Source organism: Clytia hemisphaerica, unplaced genomic scaffold, assembly GCF_902728285.1.
Source record: "Clytia hemisphaerica strain Z4C2 unplaced genomic scaffold, Clytia hemisphaerica genome assembly, whole genome shotgun sequence".
NCBI lineage: Eukaryota > Metazoa > Cnidaria > Hydrozoa > Leptothecata > Clytiidae > Clytia > Clytia hemisphaerica.
The window spans coordinates 2439335-2457314 of NW_027103528.1; the positions used below are offsets into that span (position 1 = coordinate 2439335).

General features: G+C 34.9%; 3 protein-coding genes across 3 annotated transcripts; 1 reads left to right on the forward strand and 2 right to left on the reverse strand.

Annotated features, from left to right (window-relative positions):
• Nucleotides 1-2615: 2615 nt before the first annotated feature.
• On the forward strand, nucleotides 2616-6597 carry LOC136799558 (uncharacterized). Its single transcript, XM_067056277.1, has 7 exons — nucleotides 2616-2806; nucleotides 3133-3186; nucleotides 3858-3923; nucleotides 4472-4600; nucleotides 5183-5236; nucleotides 5369-5603; nucleotides 6273-6597. The coding sequence occupies exons 1-7, from the start codon at nucleotides 2758-2760 to the stop codon at nucleotides 6526-6528; spliced, it is 843 nt and encodes a 280-aa protein (XP_066912378.1). The 5' UTR covers nucleotides 2616-2757; the 3' UTR covers nucleotides 6529-6597.
• A 688-nt stretch (nucleotides 6598-7285) lies between these two features.
• On the reverse strand, nucleotides 7286-8409 carry LOC136799557 (L-serine dehydratase/L-threonine deaminase-like). The gene has a single exon (XM_067056276.1). It carries the CDS (start codon nucleotides 8338-8340, stop codon nucleotides 7384-7386), a length of 957 nt encoding a protein of 318 aa, XP_066912377.1. The 5' UTR covers nucleotides 8341-8409; the 3' UTR covers nucleotides 7286-7383.
• Nucleotides 8410-10256: 1847 nt separating this feature from the next.
• Nucleotides 10257-16058, reverse strand: LOC136799556 (26S proteasome regulatory subunit 8). The gene is made up of 14 exons (XM_067056275.1): nucleotides 15901-16058; nucleotides 15622-15693; nucleotides 15346-15415; nucleotides 14563-14660; nucleotides 13878-13934; nucleotides 13589-13657; nucleotides 13325-13423; nucleotides 13061-13148; nucleotides 12477-12615; nucleotides 11883-11965; nucleotides 11384-11559; nucleotides 11065-11175; nucleotides 10727-10813; nucleotides 10257-10522 (listed from the first exon to the last, which is right to left on the reverse strand). Exons 1-14 carry the CDS (start codon nucleotides 15991-15993, stop codon nucleotides 10469-10471), a joined length of 1296 nt encoding a protein of 431 aa, XP_066912376.1. The 5' UTR covers nucleotides 15994-16058; the 3' UTR covers nucleotides 10257-10468.
• Between the last annotated feature and the right edge of the window lie 1922 nt (nucleotides 16059-17980).

A 17980-nucleotide genomic window follows, 5' to 3' on the forward strand; every position in this document is an offset into this window, starting at 1 on the left:
AGATCTGGAAATGCCTAATCGACAACCCATTAACCCAACAAATGCTCACCAATCTCATTCGTTCAATCTGGCAAACTGAGAAAGTGCCAGATGACTGGAACACTGGAAGACTTACAATTCTCCCAAAAAAAGGCGACCTCGGGTTGCCAAAGAACTATCGTGGTATAATGCTACTCGAAACCGCCTACAAGATAATCGCCATCATCCTACACTCACGCCTTCTACCAATAGAAGAAAGTCTTGATCACGAGCAGCAATGTGGTTTTAGACCTGAGCGTGGCTGTATCGACGCAATTTTCACAGTCAAAATGGCCCTCCGAAAGCGACGAGAGCATTCAAAAGAGTCATGGGTATTTTTCCTCGATCTAGTTAAAGCATTCGATCGCGTACCAAGGGAACTACTTTGGTTGATTTTACAGAAATTCGGAGTACCACCGAAACTGATCAGCTTGCTCAAATCACTTCATGAAAAATTCGAGGTGAAATTTACATTCTCGGTCCCATTTTGTTCACTTTCTTCCTTGCGGCAGTAATGATAACATGGAGAGCTACAACCCACCTGCCACTTTGTATTTTTCGATCAAACCAAGATGTTACTTTAATGGGATAAATTTTCGCAGGGATTAATTTTCGCGGATTTCGCGGATTTGGGTGTCATCCGCGAAAATAAGTCCCATTGGAAATTTGAAAAAGGCCCATCCGCGAAAAATTTGAATTTTTTTTGCGATCCGCGAAATTTCTATTTTTATCGTTTTTTATTTTTTTTTCTACATGAGGCAACCCTCGAAAAAGGTCAAATCCTCTATATGCTTGTTAGCAAAAAAAGTTTTCCTCAAAATTTTCTTCACAAATTTACAAACTTGGAAGTGATCGCTTATTGTTAAAAGCTTTTCAATGTAAGAGGGTAATCCAACTGGCTTGAAATTAAACATTTAAAAGGATATGTAAGATTTTTTCCCAAATAGGCTTTGAAAATTTAGCTCCACACCATGGAAGTTCAAATTCAACTTTTGATAGTTGTAATACATATCTCCTCGCCCTATTCAAAAACACCCTCTTATTACTTGAAAAAAAAATTCTCAATTTTCCTGGATATATTTTATTTCAATGTTTTGACTCTTTTCAAAAATTTTAATTTGTACCCCAATCCGCGAAATTAAATCCCCGCGAAAAATCAGGAAATCCCTCATCCGCGAAAATTAATCCCCGCGAAATCTTAAAATTTCGCGGATGATCTCAACCGCGAAATTTAATCCCCGCGAAAATTTATCCCATTAAAGTAAGATGACTGGTCGCAGCTATCGTGCATACGGGGAGGAGTATGAAGTCAATGATTCAGAGTACGCTGACGATACAGCTCTTATATTTGATACAAGAGAAGACGTCACTCAAGGGATACCGCTCTGCATGACTCACTTTCAAAGGTTTGGGATGGAAGTCCATTCAGGACCTCCCGACTCAAAGTCTGTCGTTCTTTTCTGTTCCAAACCGCCTTGTTTGTATGAAGACCCGTCTACCTTTGATCAAGTCGACCTATCAAACATAGAATTCGGTAACCGATTCATTTCCATCGTACAGGAATTCACATATCTTGGAAGTGTTATCAGTTGTGACTCTTCAGATAACCTTGATGTTGATCGCAGAATACAAAAGGCTAGCAATGCGTTCGGCATGATCAGAAATTCTTTGTTCTCATCTTCAAAAATAAACGATACCTATATTTGTCGTCAACAACTTAGATGGGCTGGTCATGTTATACGAATGCCCTGGAATCGTCTTCCAAGGAGAATGTTATCATGTTGGGTTCGTGCGAAACGTCCTCGTGGTGCTCCGAGGTACACCTACGGTCGATCTTTGAATAAATGTATGAAAAAATCTGGAATAGATTCTTATGTTTGGCATGATTTAGCTATGAATAAATTGGAATGGAGAAAGTTGATTTATTCTGTGAAAATTGCCCCTTGATTGTTTACATTGATGATATTATTTTCGACTAGTATTTCCACTAAGACTTTACTATATTATTTATTTTTGATAGTATAGTATTTTCATTAGTATTTGAATTTAATTTATGCGCTGTGATCCTCATAGATATGAGGCCTATGCCTTTTTTTGGGTAGGTTTAGTCTCTCTCTCTCTCTATTCCAAATGTCAATTAAAATTTTATTTGAATCGTAAGAAACTAAGGAACACAGATGACAATCGCTGTTTCAACTTAAAATTTGGAGATGCAAGGTCAAAATTCATATTTCGAAATACAGGTTTGCGTGTTTGCGTGTCGAAATAGTAGTTTTTGATAAAATTAAAAAGTCGGTATCGTTTCTTTAATCATTATTCTTAATTAATTATCTCGGTTAAATGAAAAGGCTCACGTGAAACAAAGGAGGGGTAGCATGACCTTTAGCCCTTTACCTTTGAGACACTTCCAAGGGTGGCGAAAAATGATAAAGGAGAACTAACGTTTAATTATATTTCCTTATAAGGCAAACAATGTTCTTCTCCACAGACTCGAATCCTTCTATATCTCCCCGCTTAATTACCTATGTGCTTTTTTTATCATCTATCTATTAAAGTGCAATCTTCGACATTAATAATCAATAATCAAAAACCATTGAAAATTATACGCGGCATTGAAACGGCGATGCGTGATTATTGAAATCTTTACCGCCATCTATGTCACGTGTCAATTTAAAAGGTATAAAAGTGGAGCAAAGCAGGCGTAAAAAGTTATTATCTTGCGTTCGATAAAAACTCAGCATGAAGACTCTAACGTTATTACTAATTGCATTAGTATCAATTTCTCAAGGTAAGGAATTATAATAACTTTAGAATGAAGTTTAAATCAAAGAATCACCGAAAAGATATTACTTTTTATATCTTTTGTCATTGTTTTCTGTCCTACTAGTCCTACTAGGCTTCTGCTCATCTTCTAGCGAAAAGAGTTTCTTATAGGAAGTATATCTGTACCCCCATATAGGTTCCAAGTACTAGGAGTTTAGATGGCTCACATACATGGTGCATAATCTAGGTCAAATTGGCTATATTTTGATTGTATGCAAGATCAGATATATTAGATCTTTGAAAAATAAAAATTGAAGCGTAACTTTCAAAGTCTTCTATTGATTTTCAAAGGGAAACATGTCAAACGTTCACACCAAGATCACGAAAAGGTCAGCGCATTACCAAGTAAGTGAAACTTGACTTCACTGGGGAGGGGGACTGTTCAAATTAGGATATAAACCATTAGAACATGACTGTGAGACACCTCGAACAGTACGGCACGATACCCTATATTTAATGACCCTTTATTTTTAAGAACGTCCTTATACCTTAAGTGGATAAATTTTGGCGGGGATTAAATTCGGCGCAATCACAACTTTTTAGTATATTTTTGAGTATTTTTCACCCATTTCAGTGTGACAAAATTTCCAATTCGCCAAATTAAATCCCCGCCAAATTTTACGAAATTGATCCATCGCCAAATTAAATCCCCGCCAGAAATCGTATTTTGGCCAATCGCCAAATTAAATCCACGCCAAAAGGGAAGTCCTTACATTATTAAGAAAGAGAGTATTTCTTTATCAATATTCAAAGTTTCATGCTCTTCACAATATGTATCAGTTTAGCGAATTCCTTATATTTGAGGACCTTTTCTCCCTGCTGATCTTTATTTAATCTACTGGATCGAGAAAATAAAAACGATCTAGTGAGCAGAAGTCCCTATTTATAGGGACGTCCTTAAATATAGGGTATCGTGTGGTAGTTTATGATGGACCAATGCAATACAACTCTTGTCTTGTACTTCATTGCGAAGAAGGTCAAAGTCTAAAGAACAAATACATTCTTATTCAATCAAGGTTACGATGGACCAATGCCCGAAGAAGATGCACAATATGATGAAGAAATGTACCATGATAGTTTAAGTGAGTCTTTTCAAATATTATTTTGTACATTGTTTCTCCATCTTTCCATATCCGAGATGAATTCTCCTGCTAAATTCCTGTATAATAAATATCGCTTGCGATTATAGTTCCACGATATTTTTTTTCGCACGCCTTTTTGTTTGAGAATTCAATTCTTTTTGAGTTGCACCTCCATAGCGCTCCTTGTCAGTCACGCCGTAATCATTTTGACTAAAATTTGAACGAGTTCTATCGCCTACAGTTCATTTCGAAATGATTGGAAAACTGTGAAAGTTGTTGCCTTTCTTTTGATATTATAATTTACGTGCAAGACCAATAATGCAAAGGAGGTATGGCATGGGATTGCAAGTCGTACCAGCGAATATATTTGTGCAGATTTGTTAATATTTTTAGATTCCACAGTGTGCTACTAAGTCAATACACTTTCCTCCCACTCAAAAAGATGGCCTTTCTTCGATTATGATGTCTGACTGATAATTTGTTCTTCTTTGGCTCAATATTCTATTTTCTTTGAGCCGATACTAAAATAATGAACGTTTATATGTTAGGCTGCAAGGATAAATATTCAAATTGTCCAACTACTTTGCGTCAACATTGCGGAAGTACTGTGCACACTTTTGTGAAGACGGATTGGTGCCGGAAAACATGTGGTGATTGCTCACCAGATCCAGCTCCTGGTAAGATGTAATCGAAATAGAAGCTAAACTTTGTACCAAGTTCAAGGTTCAAGCCTTACCTTAGCAACCATAGATTAAACATTATTGAAGGTAGAAAACACCCACCCCCTTGATAATACGAACATCGAAAGCCTCATAATATAATAAGGACAGTGCCCCGGTGCAAATTTTTCCCTCGTTGGGGATGAAATTTTTTATCGAAATACCAATGGGGATAGAAAATCTATTGTTTTCAGCTCAAAAATTCCAATGGGGTTGTTTTTGGAGTGCAATTTTTCCCATTCAATTTTCAATGGGGATAAAATCATAGAGCAATTTCCCAGTGGGATTGAAATTGTGAGGTATTTTTTCAACCGGGGACAAAATTTTGGCCTACTTTTTCACCGGGGTGAGGGGTCCACCGGGTCTGTGACACAGGGTTGTGATAGGGCTAGGGCTTTAGATGATTAATTAGAATGGAATTTTGCTAAGATTTGTTTTAAGGTTGTGAGGGGTGACTTATCAAGGCGAAGCTCAAAAACCAATTCATGGGAATATACTTGGTTTATAAATCGAATAAATATTTAATACTTTGTTTCATAGCTTATGTGACAGCTCAACCAAAAATTTCAAGCTCAGAGATGGAGAGTATCAAAGGTATGGCTATTAACTTTCACTATCATTAAAGCTTCACTCCTGATCAAAATACAGAAATTACCGAGATATTTGTGATTTACGATGGAAACTTTGTTTAGCTATATTTATCCTTTTTTCTTTTTTATCTAAAAGCAACTTGTTTGGCAGCTCACAATACAAAAAGGAGACTCCACAAAAACACACCCTCAATGACATATGACATGGATCTTGCAAAACGAGCTCAAACCTACGCAGAATATCTCCTGGAATTTGACGAGTGGAAACACGATCCCTTTCGAAAATACAATGGCTACGAATCTGGAGTCGGTGAAAATCTTTACTGGTCATCTTCAGCAAGTCGAACCTCTACTAACGCTGTTGTTTCATGGTAAGAAAGTAACAAAAAAACATCTTAATGAAGGGTCTTAATACGTCCAAATCCGAGGTTGAATTTCATGAAAAGTTTTAATTTGAGAGAGTTTTTTTCCAAAATTTCCGTCAAGCCATTTAAAAAAGGAGCAAACTTTCGTCACCAAAAATTCCTTTGAAATTCAAAGTTTTTGTCGAAAATTCCACAAATTTCTAATATTTTTGCTAAATTCCGTTTTCCGCACTACAATTGTCCAATTTCTCGTCTCCTTCAGAGGACCCAGTTTCCAAAATCCCGACTAAATTTTCGTCAAATTCAACCAATCCGTCCGAAAAAAGGCCTATTCCGCTTCTTCTCAAACCACGGTCCTCCCTTAGTTGTCTGAGTTTCCAATACGTTTACGTCGTGTTCCACGTAGATTTTAAAAAGCGTGACAAAAAGAAGGCGAAAATTTAGGTATCAAAAGTAAAATGACCCCTCTACAAAGTGTACTCTATAAGTCAGCAGCGTGATCTAAATTTTGAAACATGTATTCATAGATTTTAAAAGTATGAAAGATTTTCAAGAAATTTTTCAACAAAGGTCTGGGAAATTATTTATTTATCATAATTGTTACATATGGTTAAGCCTACAGGCTAAAGAAACTCGTAGGAGAACATTTTGATTACATTCTGTGGTTAATTTCAGGTATAATGAAATCAATAACTACAATTTTGGAACTGGCAAGTCAAATGGTGGAGTTATTGGCCATTTCACACAATTAGTTTGGGATTCTTCAACTAAATTGGGTTGCGGTGTTGCTAAAGGAACAGGTGGAACTTACGTCGTTTCCAGATATTTGTCATCTGGTAACACCAGAGGCCAATATACACAACATGTTCATGGGTTGAAATCTAAAAAAGATGAAAAAGAAGACCCTCCTGCTATCGAAGAAGTCTTATAAAAAACCTTCTTTTTACAATAAAAAGAAATAATCCTGTTCGCTTTTCCTCTGGATGTAATTCTTTAAAATCTTTTATTTTACATTTTTGCTTTGTTACATAAGATCCATAACGTATTTAATATCACTCTAGATTAATCTATATTTGTCACTGATGACATGTAATATTTATTCTTTATTAAAAACATAATGTCAAGGATAATCACTGAATAATTAGTTATTTATTGAAATACTAAAAATCTAAAAATTATGTTTCTATTTTCTCAAACCCTACCATGTTATTCAATCGTTGTATTTAAAGACGATGTCAAGCAGAATAATTAACAATCCCAGCATTAAACAACAGAAGCAGCCGGCGGAGAGATGTTTTAGAAATATGTGTTCTCATCTTCTAGGAGACCACATGTTATGGCCTTCAATTTCTTAATTGTTCTTTTTTCACAAAAGATCTATTCTGAAAATTTCTAGGGTTACCTACTAGGCTAGGTAAAAAGATTACATTAATGCTCTCTTGATTATACACATGTCTCCCTAAAAGATTTGTTCTGAAGGTTTCTAGACAACAAGAACACATTAGACGACCTTGATTAAACCCCTGTCTCGTCAGAGCACATTGTTATTTCTAGCTGATTAATTTTCATTTTAAAGATCTGATCAGAATAAATCAAAATTTCTAGCTGAAACATACTCTCAGAACACATCGGAAAAAAGGTTGCCTCGACGGCTGCTTTCAAAAAAATACCACACTTAATATTTTGCTTTCATTGTTTTGATCATAGAACTTTGAAGCTGGGTTTTTATTTAACAACATGCAACTTTTTTAATAATTTAAAAACATTGTATATATTTTTGTTTCATTCAAACATTAAATTCCTTCTTCCAAGCCAGTAGATTATCAATGGTCAAAGAATGACCTCCACAAACAATAATAACAACCCTATCAATATTTGACAACTTCCCTTGTTCCAATAGTTTCTGCAAGATATCTGAATACATCAATGTTAGTGATGCACCACATGCAGGCTCTACTAAAGACTTGAAGTCATTAAGATACTTATAACATGCTGAAATAGTTTCTTGATCAGTAACTTGAACTGGTAATATTTTGTGTTTATTTGTCCAGTCTAAAGCTTCTTGCGCAACCGTCAATGCACCTAAGCTTTTTGCAATACTCTTAATTGCTGGCAGTGTGGTTAATTTATTGTTTTTCATTGCCTGGTTTAAACTATCAGCCCCAAACGTTTCACATGCAATTACAGGTACGTCATCCCATCCAACTTTCTGTAGACCTTCGACCACACCACATAATAAGCCACCTCCACCGACACTCAAAACAATGACACTTGGTTTATCGATCAATTGTTCTTTTAACTCAGAAACTATTGTAGAATGAGCAGTCCATATTTCTGGATGATTAAATGGATGAACTAAAGATGCATTTTTGTCTTTCAGACTCTCAACAAACTCGATAGCATGCTTATTTGTTTCGTCCCAAACATCTCCTTTCTGTTTCACTTCAGCTCCTTCAGTTCTCAAACGCTCAATGACATGATTTGGAGTGGTTGTAGGAACAAAAACACACACAGGAATATTTAAAACTCTGCCAGAATATGCTACAGCAAGCCCAGCATTTCCTCCTGAAGAGCTAACAAAAAATTTGCATCCACGTTCTTTCAATTTTGTGCAATGATAAGAGATCCCTCGAGTTTTGAAAGATCCACTCGGCTGTGTATTCTCTAGCTTTAGGAAAATCTTACATTCTTTTGGTCCATGCAAACTTTGTACAATAGGAGTTCGATTGTAAAGTGAATTCATTTCGTCTGGTTTAGTAGTTTTCGACGTGGAAATGAGTCGAAGGAGTTTTCGAAGGTGTTTTTTGTTAGCATAGCTTATCTACCATTATGCTTGTTTTCGAAGCGCCGAATTGATCAAAATAAATTTCGAATTAAAGCGCGCCCCGTTCCGTTTCCCGCACTTATTCCACCACCAAGTTTGTACGGTGGCCGAGAAGGGCCACATAAAATAAAAAATTCAAAATTCAAATACAAAATAAAAAATTCCAATACAAAATAAAAAAGTTCAATACAAAATAAAATTAGCTTTCAAGAATTTAGGGCCCTGGTACCAATTTTTGAAATTTTTGAAAGTCCTAGTCTGGGTCCAAACATTAGGGGGTTCCAATTTTTAAGATTTTGGGACCTTTTTTGGTGGTTCACGAGTCCCGGTATTCAAAAATGCCATTTTTTCATTTTGTGTTGTTTTTTATTTCGTATCGGAAGTTTTTATTTTGTATATATTGGGACTTTCTATTTTTTATTGGAATTTTTTATTTTGTTTTGGGATTCTTTATTTTGTATTGCTATTGGAATTTTTCATTTTGTATTGGGATTCTTTATTTTGTATTGGAATTTTTTATTATATATTGAGGTTTTTTTATTTTGTGTGGCCCTTCTCGACCACCGTAAGTTTGACTTTTCAAGACTTTTGTTGTAAAATGTTTTTGAAAGTTCCGGGGGGGGGGGGCAGTCCAGGTAAGTGACCTACCGGATGTGCGGCCCTTAAGGCAAGGGTAGGTTTTTTGGACTTTGGAAAGTGCACTGTAAGGGTTGATTTTGTGAGCAAGTGCACTGTAAGGGTGTAAAATTTGAGTAAATACCAAATTTTGAGGTAAAATTTGAGGAGTTTCAAAAAATTTTGCCCTGAAAAGGGCAAAAAATTTCGAAAAATTGCACTATAAGGGTCGATTTTCAGCCAAATTTTTCCTACACAGTAAGGGTCCAATTTTAGAGACCTCATTTTTGGCCAAACGTACAGTTGTTCTCAAAATCGAGTGCCCCCCGGGGGGCATCCAGGACATTCACCCCCCGCCTTTTTAAGTTTTGAGAATTTTCCCACCCACCCTGCTTATTATTTCAACCCCCGTTTTTTAGAGGTACCCGAGATTACGTGTTTAACTTTTTTTCGGCACAAAAAATTGGGGGCCTTGCATGGTCATTTATATACGTCAAAAAAGAGTATTAGAATGTAGATTTCAGATCTGTTTGTTTATAGAATTAATTTTTAGCTTTTTTAAGAAATTGGGGAAAAAGTACTTGTGTATTGTGACATCATAATTGACGATGTCAAAAAAAACTGATGATCAAATTAAGTGTCACTTAAAGGGCTAAATAGAATGCATCTAAGGTGAAAATTTCATCCTAAGTAGGAGTTTTACGCTCGAAACGAAGGAAGATATGACATAACTTATTTGATAGTTACACATAGTAAGCGTATCTTATCTTTCTGAGTATAATACATGTGCACGAAGCATACATTTTCAATGGGGTGGGGGTTGTAGAGGTTAAAATACCGGAATACTGACAAAAAATAGGGTTAAATACCGTCACCGTCTGTTTTTATAATACCGTTTTCCCGTGTTGATGATTTTCGATTATTGGCTCGAACATACCCGTCACTTCGAAAACTAGTGCCCTCCCCCGGCCTTGATCGATCGCAGCGTGGGCGTGCCGCAAGGGAATAAGAAGAAGGTGTGTATACCCCTCTTCTGTGTGGCCCGTTCGACTCCGCTTGTTTTCTCAAAGTAGCACGTCCACGCGCTATGATCGATCAAGAGCCATTGAACCAAGGCTGGTAAAATAGATGGGCAAAAACCGAATCTTATTTTTCTTTTTGAATAACTCACAGAAGCAGAACAAACAAAACAAAATGAAAAACTAAACGAGAAATGAACATACTTGGTTTACCGAAGTTAATTTTTTTATAGTAAAAAATACAAATTAAATAGCAATTGAAAATTGAACAAGATTCTCTCTGGCTGTTATTAAAGTTGGGTAGGTCTGCTTTTTTCGCAAAAAATCTTTAAAAAGTTTGTTAAAGTAAACAACGAGCAAAAATGGGTAATTAGTTCGATTTTGGGTGATGATTAACGATCGGCTTGTGGTATTTATTTCCATAGCTTCTTGATGGACATGTTCTTTTCATTGTCTTTTTGCATCACCTGAAAATTTAGAAATATGAGTATCCATGTTCAATCTTGTAAATCAAAAGATGGCTCTGTTGTTTGCAATCAATGGAATCAAAGATACAGATTAAAGCATGATCTAAGCCTGAGCAATAGATAAAACACTTAGTTAAGAAAACTTCATTGATGATATGTGAGACGGCCCCACGTTCAGCAAAGTGTTCGAAAATGAAAATTTACCTTGGCGACGGCCATTTCGAAATCTTCTTGAGTGACGTGGACTCTTCGTTCTCTTAAAGCATACATACCAGCCTCCGTGCAAACACCCTAAGACCAAGAATGAATTTTAAGTATTTTAGTGCACTGAACAATTTGCATTTGGTGGAAATAGTTTTAATACTGTAGTCTAAAGATTTCCCTCTTATTTGTCTGTTCTTTTGTTTTCTTCAATAGCAGCTTGATACATTCATATTGATTCGTTTTCTTTGATATAATTAGGGCACATAAGATACCATATAGTATCTGAAACTTAACAAAAAAATTTGAACTGAAAGATGCTGAAAGATGTGGTTACTGACCTTAATTTCGGCACCAGATGATCCTGGCATTGTTTCGGCGATCTTTTTCAAATTGATACCACGAGTTAAATTCATCTTTCGAGAATGGATACGTAAAATGTCTGCTCGAGCCTGGAAAAGGGTATCGAATTCATGTAGATTGTGTAAATTATACTAACCAAAACACAATGCGGCAAATGTAGTCGATCAGTAAACAGGGAGCTGAAAAAACTGTCTATAGTTCTATTAGTAGTTCACATTATACGTTTGGAAGGCATTGAAAACTTTTAAAACTGCATTTTAAAACAAATATTCTAACCAGCAATATCGCAAAACTTACGTCTTCATTAGGAGCAGGAAATTCGATCTTCCTGTCAATACGACCAGGTCTCAATAAAGCACTATCGAGAATGTCGATTCGATTGGTAGCCATGATAACTTTAATGTTTTGTGTTGGTTCGAAGCCGTCCAATTGATTCAATAACTCCAACATGGTACGTTGGACTTCACTATCACCTGAAAAGGGGATGTGGCTGTCATTAAATATCGAGCAACGTTCAAACCCTTTCATTTGTATCCATAGAGAACCATAAACGGTTGAAAACTAGTTTAGACCTAGCCCACTTTTTGTCCTGTCAATTCTAATTATGAGATAAACTGGACTGAAAATTGTCTGTCTAGAAAGCCAATGCATTGTCATCCACTTTTGCCTACTCTAACAATTATAGACAAATGAATTGTCAATAGAGGCTTGTGCTTCATGGTAATTGGTTGGGAAATCTTCTATTGACGCAATTAAGATGGAAAGTCAAAAGAAAAGATTGTTTATTTGAGCTAACCTCCACCAGAGCCTCCAGATTCAATACGTGCTGAACCAATGGAATCAATTTCATCCATGAAAATAATAGAAGGTGAATGTTCCCTGAAAATACAAAAATTCCAAATAATTTGAAGGTATTGTTTCACTTAATATGTAGTGAAAGGCCCACCTTCTCAAAAAATTTTCCAAACCAGTGATTAATAAACTCGACGAGGAATTAGTTTTATAAGAGACATTAGGGTAAAGTTCAAAGGATTACATTTGGGTCATTTCAGGTAATTGTCATTCAAAAACTTCAAAAGGAATTTACCTATTATTTAGCAGTTGTATTTAGAAAATCTTAGATTCTCTCCCTTATCAAAAAGGGGGATCGTGCACATTCAGGCACATTCTACTTAAATTTACGAAATACTTTATTACAAAATTTTACAACAAAACAGTTTTTCTATAAGATGAGTCCTAAATAATACCCAATAATATACAACTCTTTGCAGAGGTAACTCTTTGCGGAGGTAAATCTTTTGTCAGTCAACTGTACCAAAGAAGAGGAGAAAAATAAGAAAAATATTACGAGCGAGCGAAATTAGTTCGAACATTGAATCTGATTCTTTACCTGGCCAGTACGAAAAGTTCTCGAACCATTCTTGAACCTTCTCCAATAAATTTCTGTACTAATTCTGAGCCAGATACACGAATGAAGGTACATTCGGTGTGATGTGCAACAGCTCTGGCAAGAAGTGTTTTTCCAGTTCCTATGGGATACGATTATTTAGTTCAAAACATGGTTCTCGTAAAAAAAGAGGTTTTATTATACTCACTTCACTTTATATAATATAATTGCTATATTGTGTGAGCAGAATCATTGTAATCACAAAAACTCAACTCCTATTCCTACCGAGGTAGAATATCTCAAACATAAGATCATAAGATCATATTAAGTTTGGAAAGAATGACAAAAAGCAACAATGAAAAAAAAAACAGATTAGTTCTATCATAATTTGTTTGTAAAACAACTGCTTGTATCAACTGCTCTCAGACGTTTTACTTTCGATATAAAAAGATACAGTAGTGATAGCCTTCACGATGTCCCAAATCATTTCGAAATGAGCTGTAGGATTGAAAGTCGTACAAACGTCAGCCAAAATGCACAATTGGAGATTTAAGTATTGGAGTTATTGGAAATCGAAAAGCTCGTACCTGGTGGTCCGTATAGAAGAACACCTTTGGGTTGAGCGATTCCAAGTGCTTCAAAAAGCTCTGGGTGTTTAACTGGTAACTCTATGACCTGAAAGAAAATGAATTGCAATCGATTAATCACAATTAAATATAAGCATTATTATCAAACTATAATTTACGGTAGCATCCTAAAACAAGGCTGGAACGTCTAGATTTAAATTCAGATTTGTTAACCCCTTCTAATCCCGGAACTGTGCATTATCTGGAAAATGCGATGTATTTTACCTCTTTGATTTCTTTGATTTGCTTATCCAGCCCACCGACCATTTCATAAGTGGAGTCTGGAACCTTCTCTACCATCATCAAACTGACCAGAGGATCCACCTAAAATGGAGGGTGTAAAAATTATACTTACTGTTACAATGTTTTTTATGGTTACCGGGTGAGGAATGTACTACGTAAAAAGATAAATCAGTCAATACCCTTCATTACACCAATAAAAAGAGTTTAACACATTTCATTCATCAGAAAAGTAAAACGAAAACTTACTTTATTGGGTAAAATTTTATGTAATGTGTAGCTATCGTTCCTCAAAGCCACCCTCAAATTGGCAGATATCTAAAACAAAGTTACAAAAAAAGTAAAGCTACAAATTGAAATGGAAATGAAATGGGTAGAAAATTCTTGTTCGTGATACTGTACTCATATTTCTAGTCACTGAGTTAAGTCTAGGTGGTTTAAGATACACGCCCAGAACACCCTTGAATTTCTACTAATATTCTACTGACTGAGTCCACAACACAAGCGACAATATCATTTCATAAAGATCCCCACTTACTTGTGTCATTTCAATTCCTTTGTCTAAATCAACAACATATTTTCCTTCTGGGTGAACCTAAATCAAAGTAAAAGTCCATGAATTAATTAAAAATGACTGGTAATTGCGTTATTACCCGGAAACTCTCAACAGAAATCAAGAACAATGCAACAACAGGCAAATAGGGAAACACTTAAGAAAATACCAAAAAGAAAGATACTTTAGGCGTACAAACTTTCGCGAGCAGAAACTTTCACGAGGTCGAAAAATTGCAAAATTTGCGACATTTACTTTCACGAATTTGCAAGAACAAACTTTCGCGAATCGTTGGATAAAAATTAAAATTTTCGAATAAAAATTGCCTTAAAAGTGAAAAATATTCCTTAAATCCGCTAAAGACAGTTGTTCTACGACTTTAAAAAGGTATTAAAGGATAATAATGTGCCGAAAATTCGCAAAAATCGTTTCTGCCCGCGAAAGTTTGTACGCCTAAAGTATGTTGTTATGTGACATGAAAAGTTTCCTCTTGTAATAGCATGAGGTTCGTAGCATTTGATAGAATCAGAATTAAGAATATCATGAAGTGATATCAAGTAGCATCAGAGTTCTAGTATAACATCCAAATTATCGAGGAAACTAGTTGAAGATCATACTTTCAAATGATTATATAATTTGAAAAGCAAGCAAAAGAAGAAAATAATAAAACCTTGACCAAGACTTTCTTTTTGTCCATTGGCTTGACAACTTCACCAACATAAGAACCTTGCTCTTGAAGAAGTTGTAGCTCCTCACGTAACATACGCACTGAAAAATATCCAGGAAAATCATAATAAAATTTGAAAATTAAATCTCAAAAAAAGCAAACTACTAAGCCAAAACAAAGAAGTCATTTTATCATTTGGGTGTTCCCTAAAAAAAAACATCCCCAGATATTCACCCGAGGAACAAGTGTGCCAAATTTCAGCCAAATCCGATAATTTTTCAAGTCTCAAAGTTTTTCTAGCTCAACTGAAGTTGAAAAAATGGACTGTGTCAGAACACTTTTATAAAAAGAAAAATAATTTTGTGCGTATGATAAAGTTTTTGAAATACAACAATATAAGGCTTAACTTTTTTTACAAATCACAATAATACTATAATAAAACACAAAGCGCAAAAACTTATAAGCTAATAATATCATTTAATGCAACAGGGGAATAATCTCAAAATATTTCTTTGAAAGTTTTTTCGCCAAACACCATACTAAGATTGTCTCGTACAAAGTAATCAAAAGGAATACCAGTTTCATGGTACTTGCATTAGTGAGAAGTGGCTTGAAACACTACTTTTTTTTTAGGATATCCTGCATAAGTATATAACACTGAAAACACGAATTAATCTAGATAGGATAAAGTGAAGAAGTTATAGAAATACTTCTTCCTGTTCTATTCATGAGATAAAATTAAAATTAATATTTCAATCAGGTTAAATTCTGAGATCAATCACTTACCTTTGGCATTGAGTTCATTCCGCTGAGCTTCCAAACGTCGCAGATCTTTGACTTTGTCAGCAACTTCCATCTAAAACACAAGTTAAATTAAGGTAAGATCTATTACTCTGTTAAATCGGTTAAATCTATTACTCTTAATCACATATACCGTGAGTTGTGCATAAATAAATGAAAAGATTCTACAGCTCCATACAAAGTTGTGTATGTACATAATGGCTTAATGGGCTGAAATAATAATTTCTTGAATTTCAGGATTATAATGATTAGAATAATTACTTTCGATTCTTCAATTTTTGTGATATAATATTGCTGCAGCCCTTCATGGCTTTTACTGTCTTCTACCTCCATCTGAAACGTGAATCAAAACTAAAATATTATCTATCGTGAAGCATACAGCATAGATATAAGTATAGAAAAACTTTTTACTGATTCTTGAAAGAGTCAAAAGATCTAAAACCTTATTTTTGAATTTTTCTTTGGGAATCAAAATATATCAACAATTTTTAAAGCTAATGAAATCGACGCAAAAAAAACACAAAACAGAAAGAACTTTACTTGAATAGTTTTTACAACAACTTTTTCCTTTTTCTCAGCGATAAGTTTGTTTCTGTCACTTGGGTATGTTGCCATCACTTCCACAGCTGCCATTTTGAACAATTATTTTTTTAGTTTATGAAGAACTTAAAAATGGTCTGCAAATTAAAAAGAGCTCAAATTCAATACAACCTCCGATACAGCATAAAAGTAATTTCAAGAAAAAGATTTTCTCAATGTCACCTCTATGAAATCTCAACTACAGTTTTACAAGTGTAAATTATAAAGGCAAATGGTTCCATTGTAAATCTGCTGCATAAATCAACAGAATCCTTGACTGTCACAATCTTTAGGTTTTTAAAGTTCAGGAATTTCATTCAACCTAAATTATTGATTATGCTATTTACTTCTTTGCATACTCTCAAATAGTAAAATCAGCAAAGACAAAATACAACAAATGAAAAATCATTTACTATCAGGTTGAGTTTTTCAAAAAGATTATCATTAGGTTATGATTAGCAAAGGACCGGCCCTAATTTTTGGGGCTAATGGCTTTTCAGCGCCTTGGATGATGAGCAATCATATAACTTTATTTGTTTCAATCGTTGATTCTAAGGGTTGAATTTTTCTTATCTTTAGTTCTCAAACGAAAGCGGGAGTTTGATGGGAGTGTTATTTTTTTTCAAAAAATCCTTTTTGATTGGAAGAAAGCGCTTTACCTTCATTAGATACTTCTTTTTAAACAATTGAATGACAATTTTTTGATTGGATAAAATAAATAATCAATATATCGCTGTGATTGGATAATAAAATATTTGGCGCTTTTACAAGTGTTTGCAGCTGAAAAAAATAAAACAATCTAGATATTTTTAAAGGGGGTGAATTTTTAGTTTTTCTTCTATTTCCTCATGTTTGTCAATTCGGAGAGTCTACATCAGTCTACATATATACCATAAGAAAGCTGATGAAACCCGCCAACTTAATTTTGAGTTTGGCAAATCGCCAAGATTGGCAAACAGTCATTTTTTCCCACTTGTGGCTTTTCTCTTTGATTGGTTCCTGTTGTTGATTTCTTGTGTCATCGATGACTTGCGCATCATTTCTTGAAATGGGAACACACAGTATTTCCCAAGCTGTTTGTCAATTATGTGTCAGCTATGATGTACGTAAGCATTGTATTTTTCAGAAAAAAATCACCCTATTAGCATTTTATAATGCCCCCCTATTTTATGAAATTTTCCTGAAAAAGTACCGAAACCTTTAAATGTTAAAAAACATGCGCCTGCAAATTAGACTGGTTGCCAACTCTAGACCATCACATTCTCCCAAGCGACTATATTGACCTCCCCAATTTTATGAATTTTCTCCCAGAGCATGGAACTTCGACCCTCAGTTTTTGGTCAGCCTAAGCTGAGCATTCAAATAGGTAAAATTTTCTTCTACTACTTCTACTTCCATCATAAGACGGCAAAAAAAAAATCCGATTTTCCGATCTCACTTTGATTTCTAAACTTTCTTCCGATCGGGTTAACTTTTGGGTACTTTTAGCGTACGTTGTTTTTACAGATCATAATGTGCTCACTTTGACTTCTCAACTTTCTTCCGATCGGGTTAGCTTTTTGGGTACTTTTAGCGTACGTTGTTTTAACAGATCATTATGTGGTGTTTCAAGATGGCGGCTCAAGCGATAGTCAGATGTGATAAAAGTCAGTGTTGTACCAAAGTATTTCCAGTATAAATCTGTTGCAAGCTTCAATTTCTGTCATTTATTTTTTAACTCGGCAAATCAAACACATGATTTTCATCAAGGGGACTCTTTTTCTATATCTTTTGAAGCTTTAAAGCCGTTTGCTCAAGTTTTTGTTTATGTTGAATTTTCTGATACTTTTTATTGCTGCTTTTTATTAGTTTTTGCAATAAAAACATATTTTTCTTGTTTGCCTCTAGGTGGGATTGATGGTGTTATAATGTTATTGGAATTTGATAAAGTTTACAAAAGTACAGCTACTGTCTAAATAGACCTTTTTTCAAAGAGGCCACCCTGTTGAATAATTATGTAGTCCAGCAGAAAAACAATGATAAAACCATGCATAATTATTAC

Excerpts from the sequence above, each read along its gene's own strand:
- LOC136799558 (XM_067056277.1), top strand. The coding sequence starts at position 2,758 with ATGAAGACTCTAACGTTATTACTAATTGCATTAGTATCAATTTCTCAA. Across the intron at positions 4,601-5,182 it reads CTCACCAGATCCAGCTCCTG|CTTATGTGACAGCTCAACCA; the intron begins GTAAGATGTAAT and ends TTTGTTTCATAG. Across the intron at positions 5,604-6,272 it reads ACTAACGCTGTTGTTTCATG|GTATAATGAAATCAATAACT; the intron begins GTAAGAAAGTAA and ends GGTTAATTTCAG.
- LOC136799557 (XM_067056276.1), bottom strand. The coding sequence starts at position 8,340 with ATGAATTCACTTTACAATCGAACTCCTATTGTACAAAGTTTGCATGGA.
- LOC136799556 (XM_067056275.1), bottom strand. The coding sequence starts at position 15,993 with ATGGCAGCTGTGGAAGTGATGGCAACATACCCAAGTGACAGAAACAAA. Across the intron at positions 11,176-11,383 it reads TTCCTGCTCCTAATGAAGAC|GCTCGAGCAGACATTTTACG; the intron begins GTAAGTTTTGCG and ends ACCCTTTTCCAG. Across the intron at positions 10,814-11,064 it reads CATCTGGTGCCGAAATTAAG|GGTGTTTGCACGGAGGCTGG; the intron begins GTCAGTAACCAC and ends TCTTGGTCTTAG.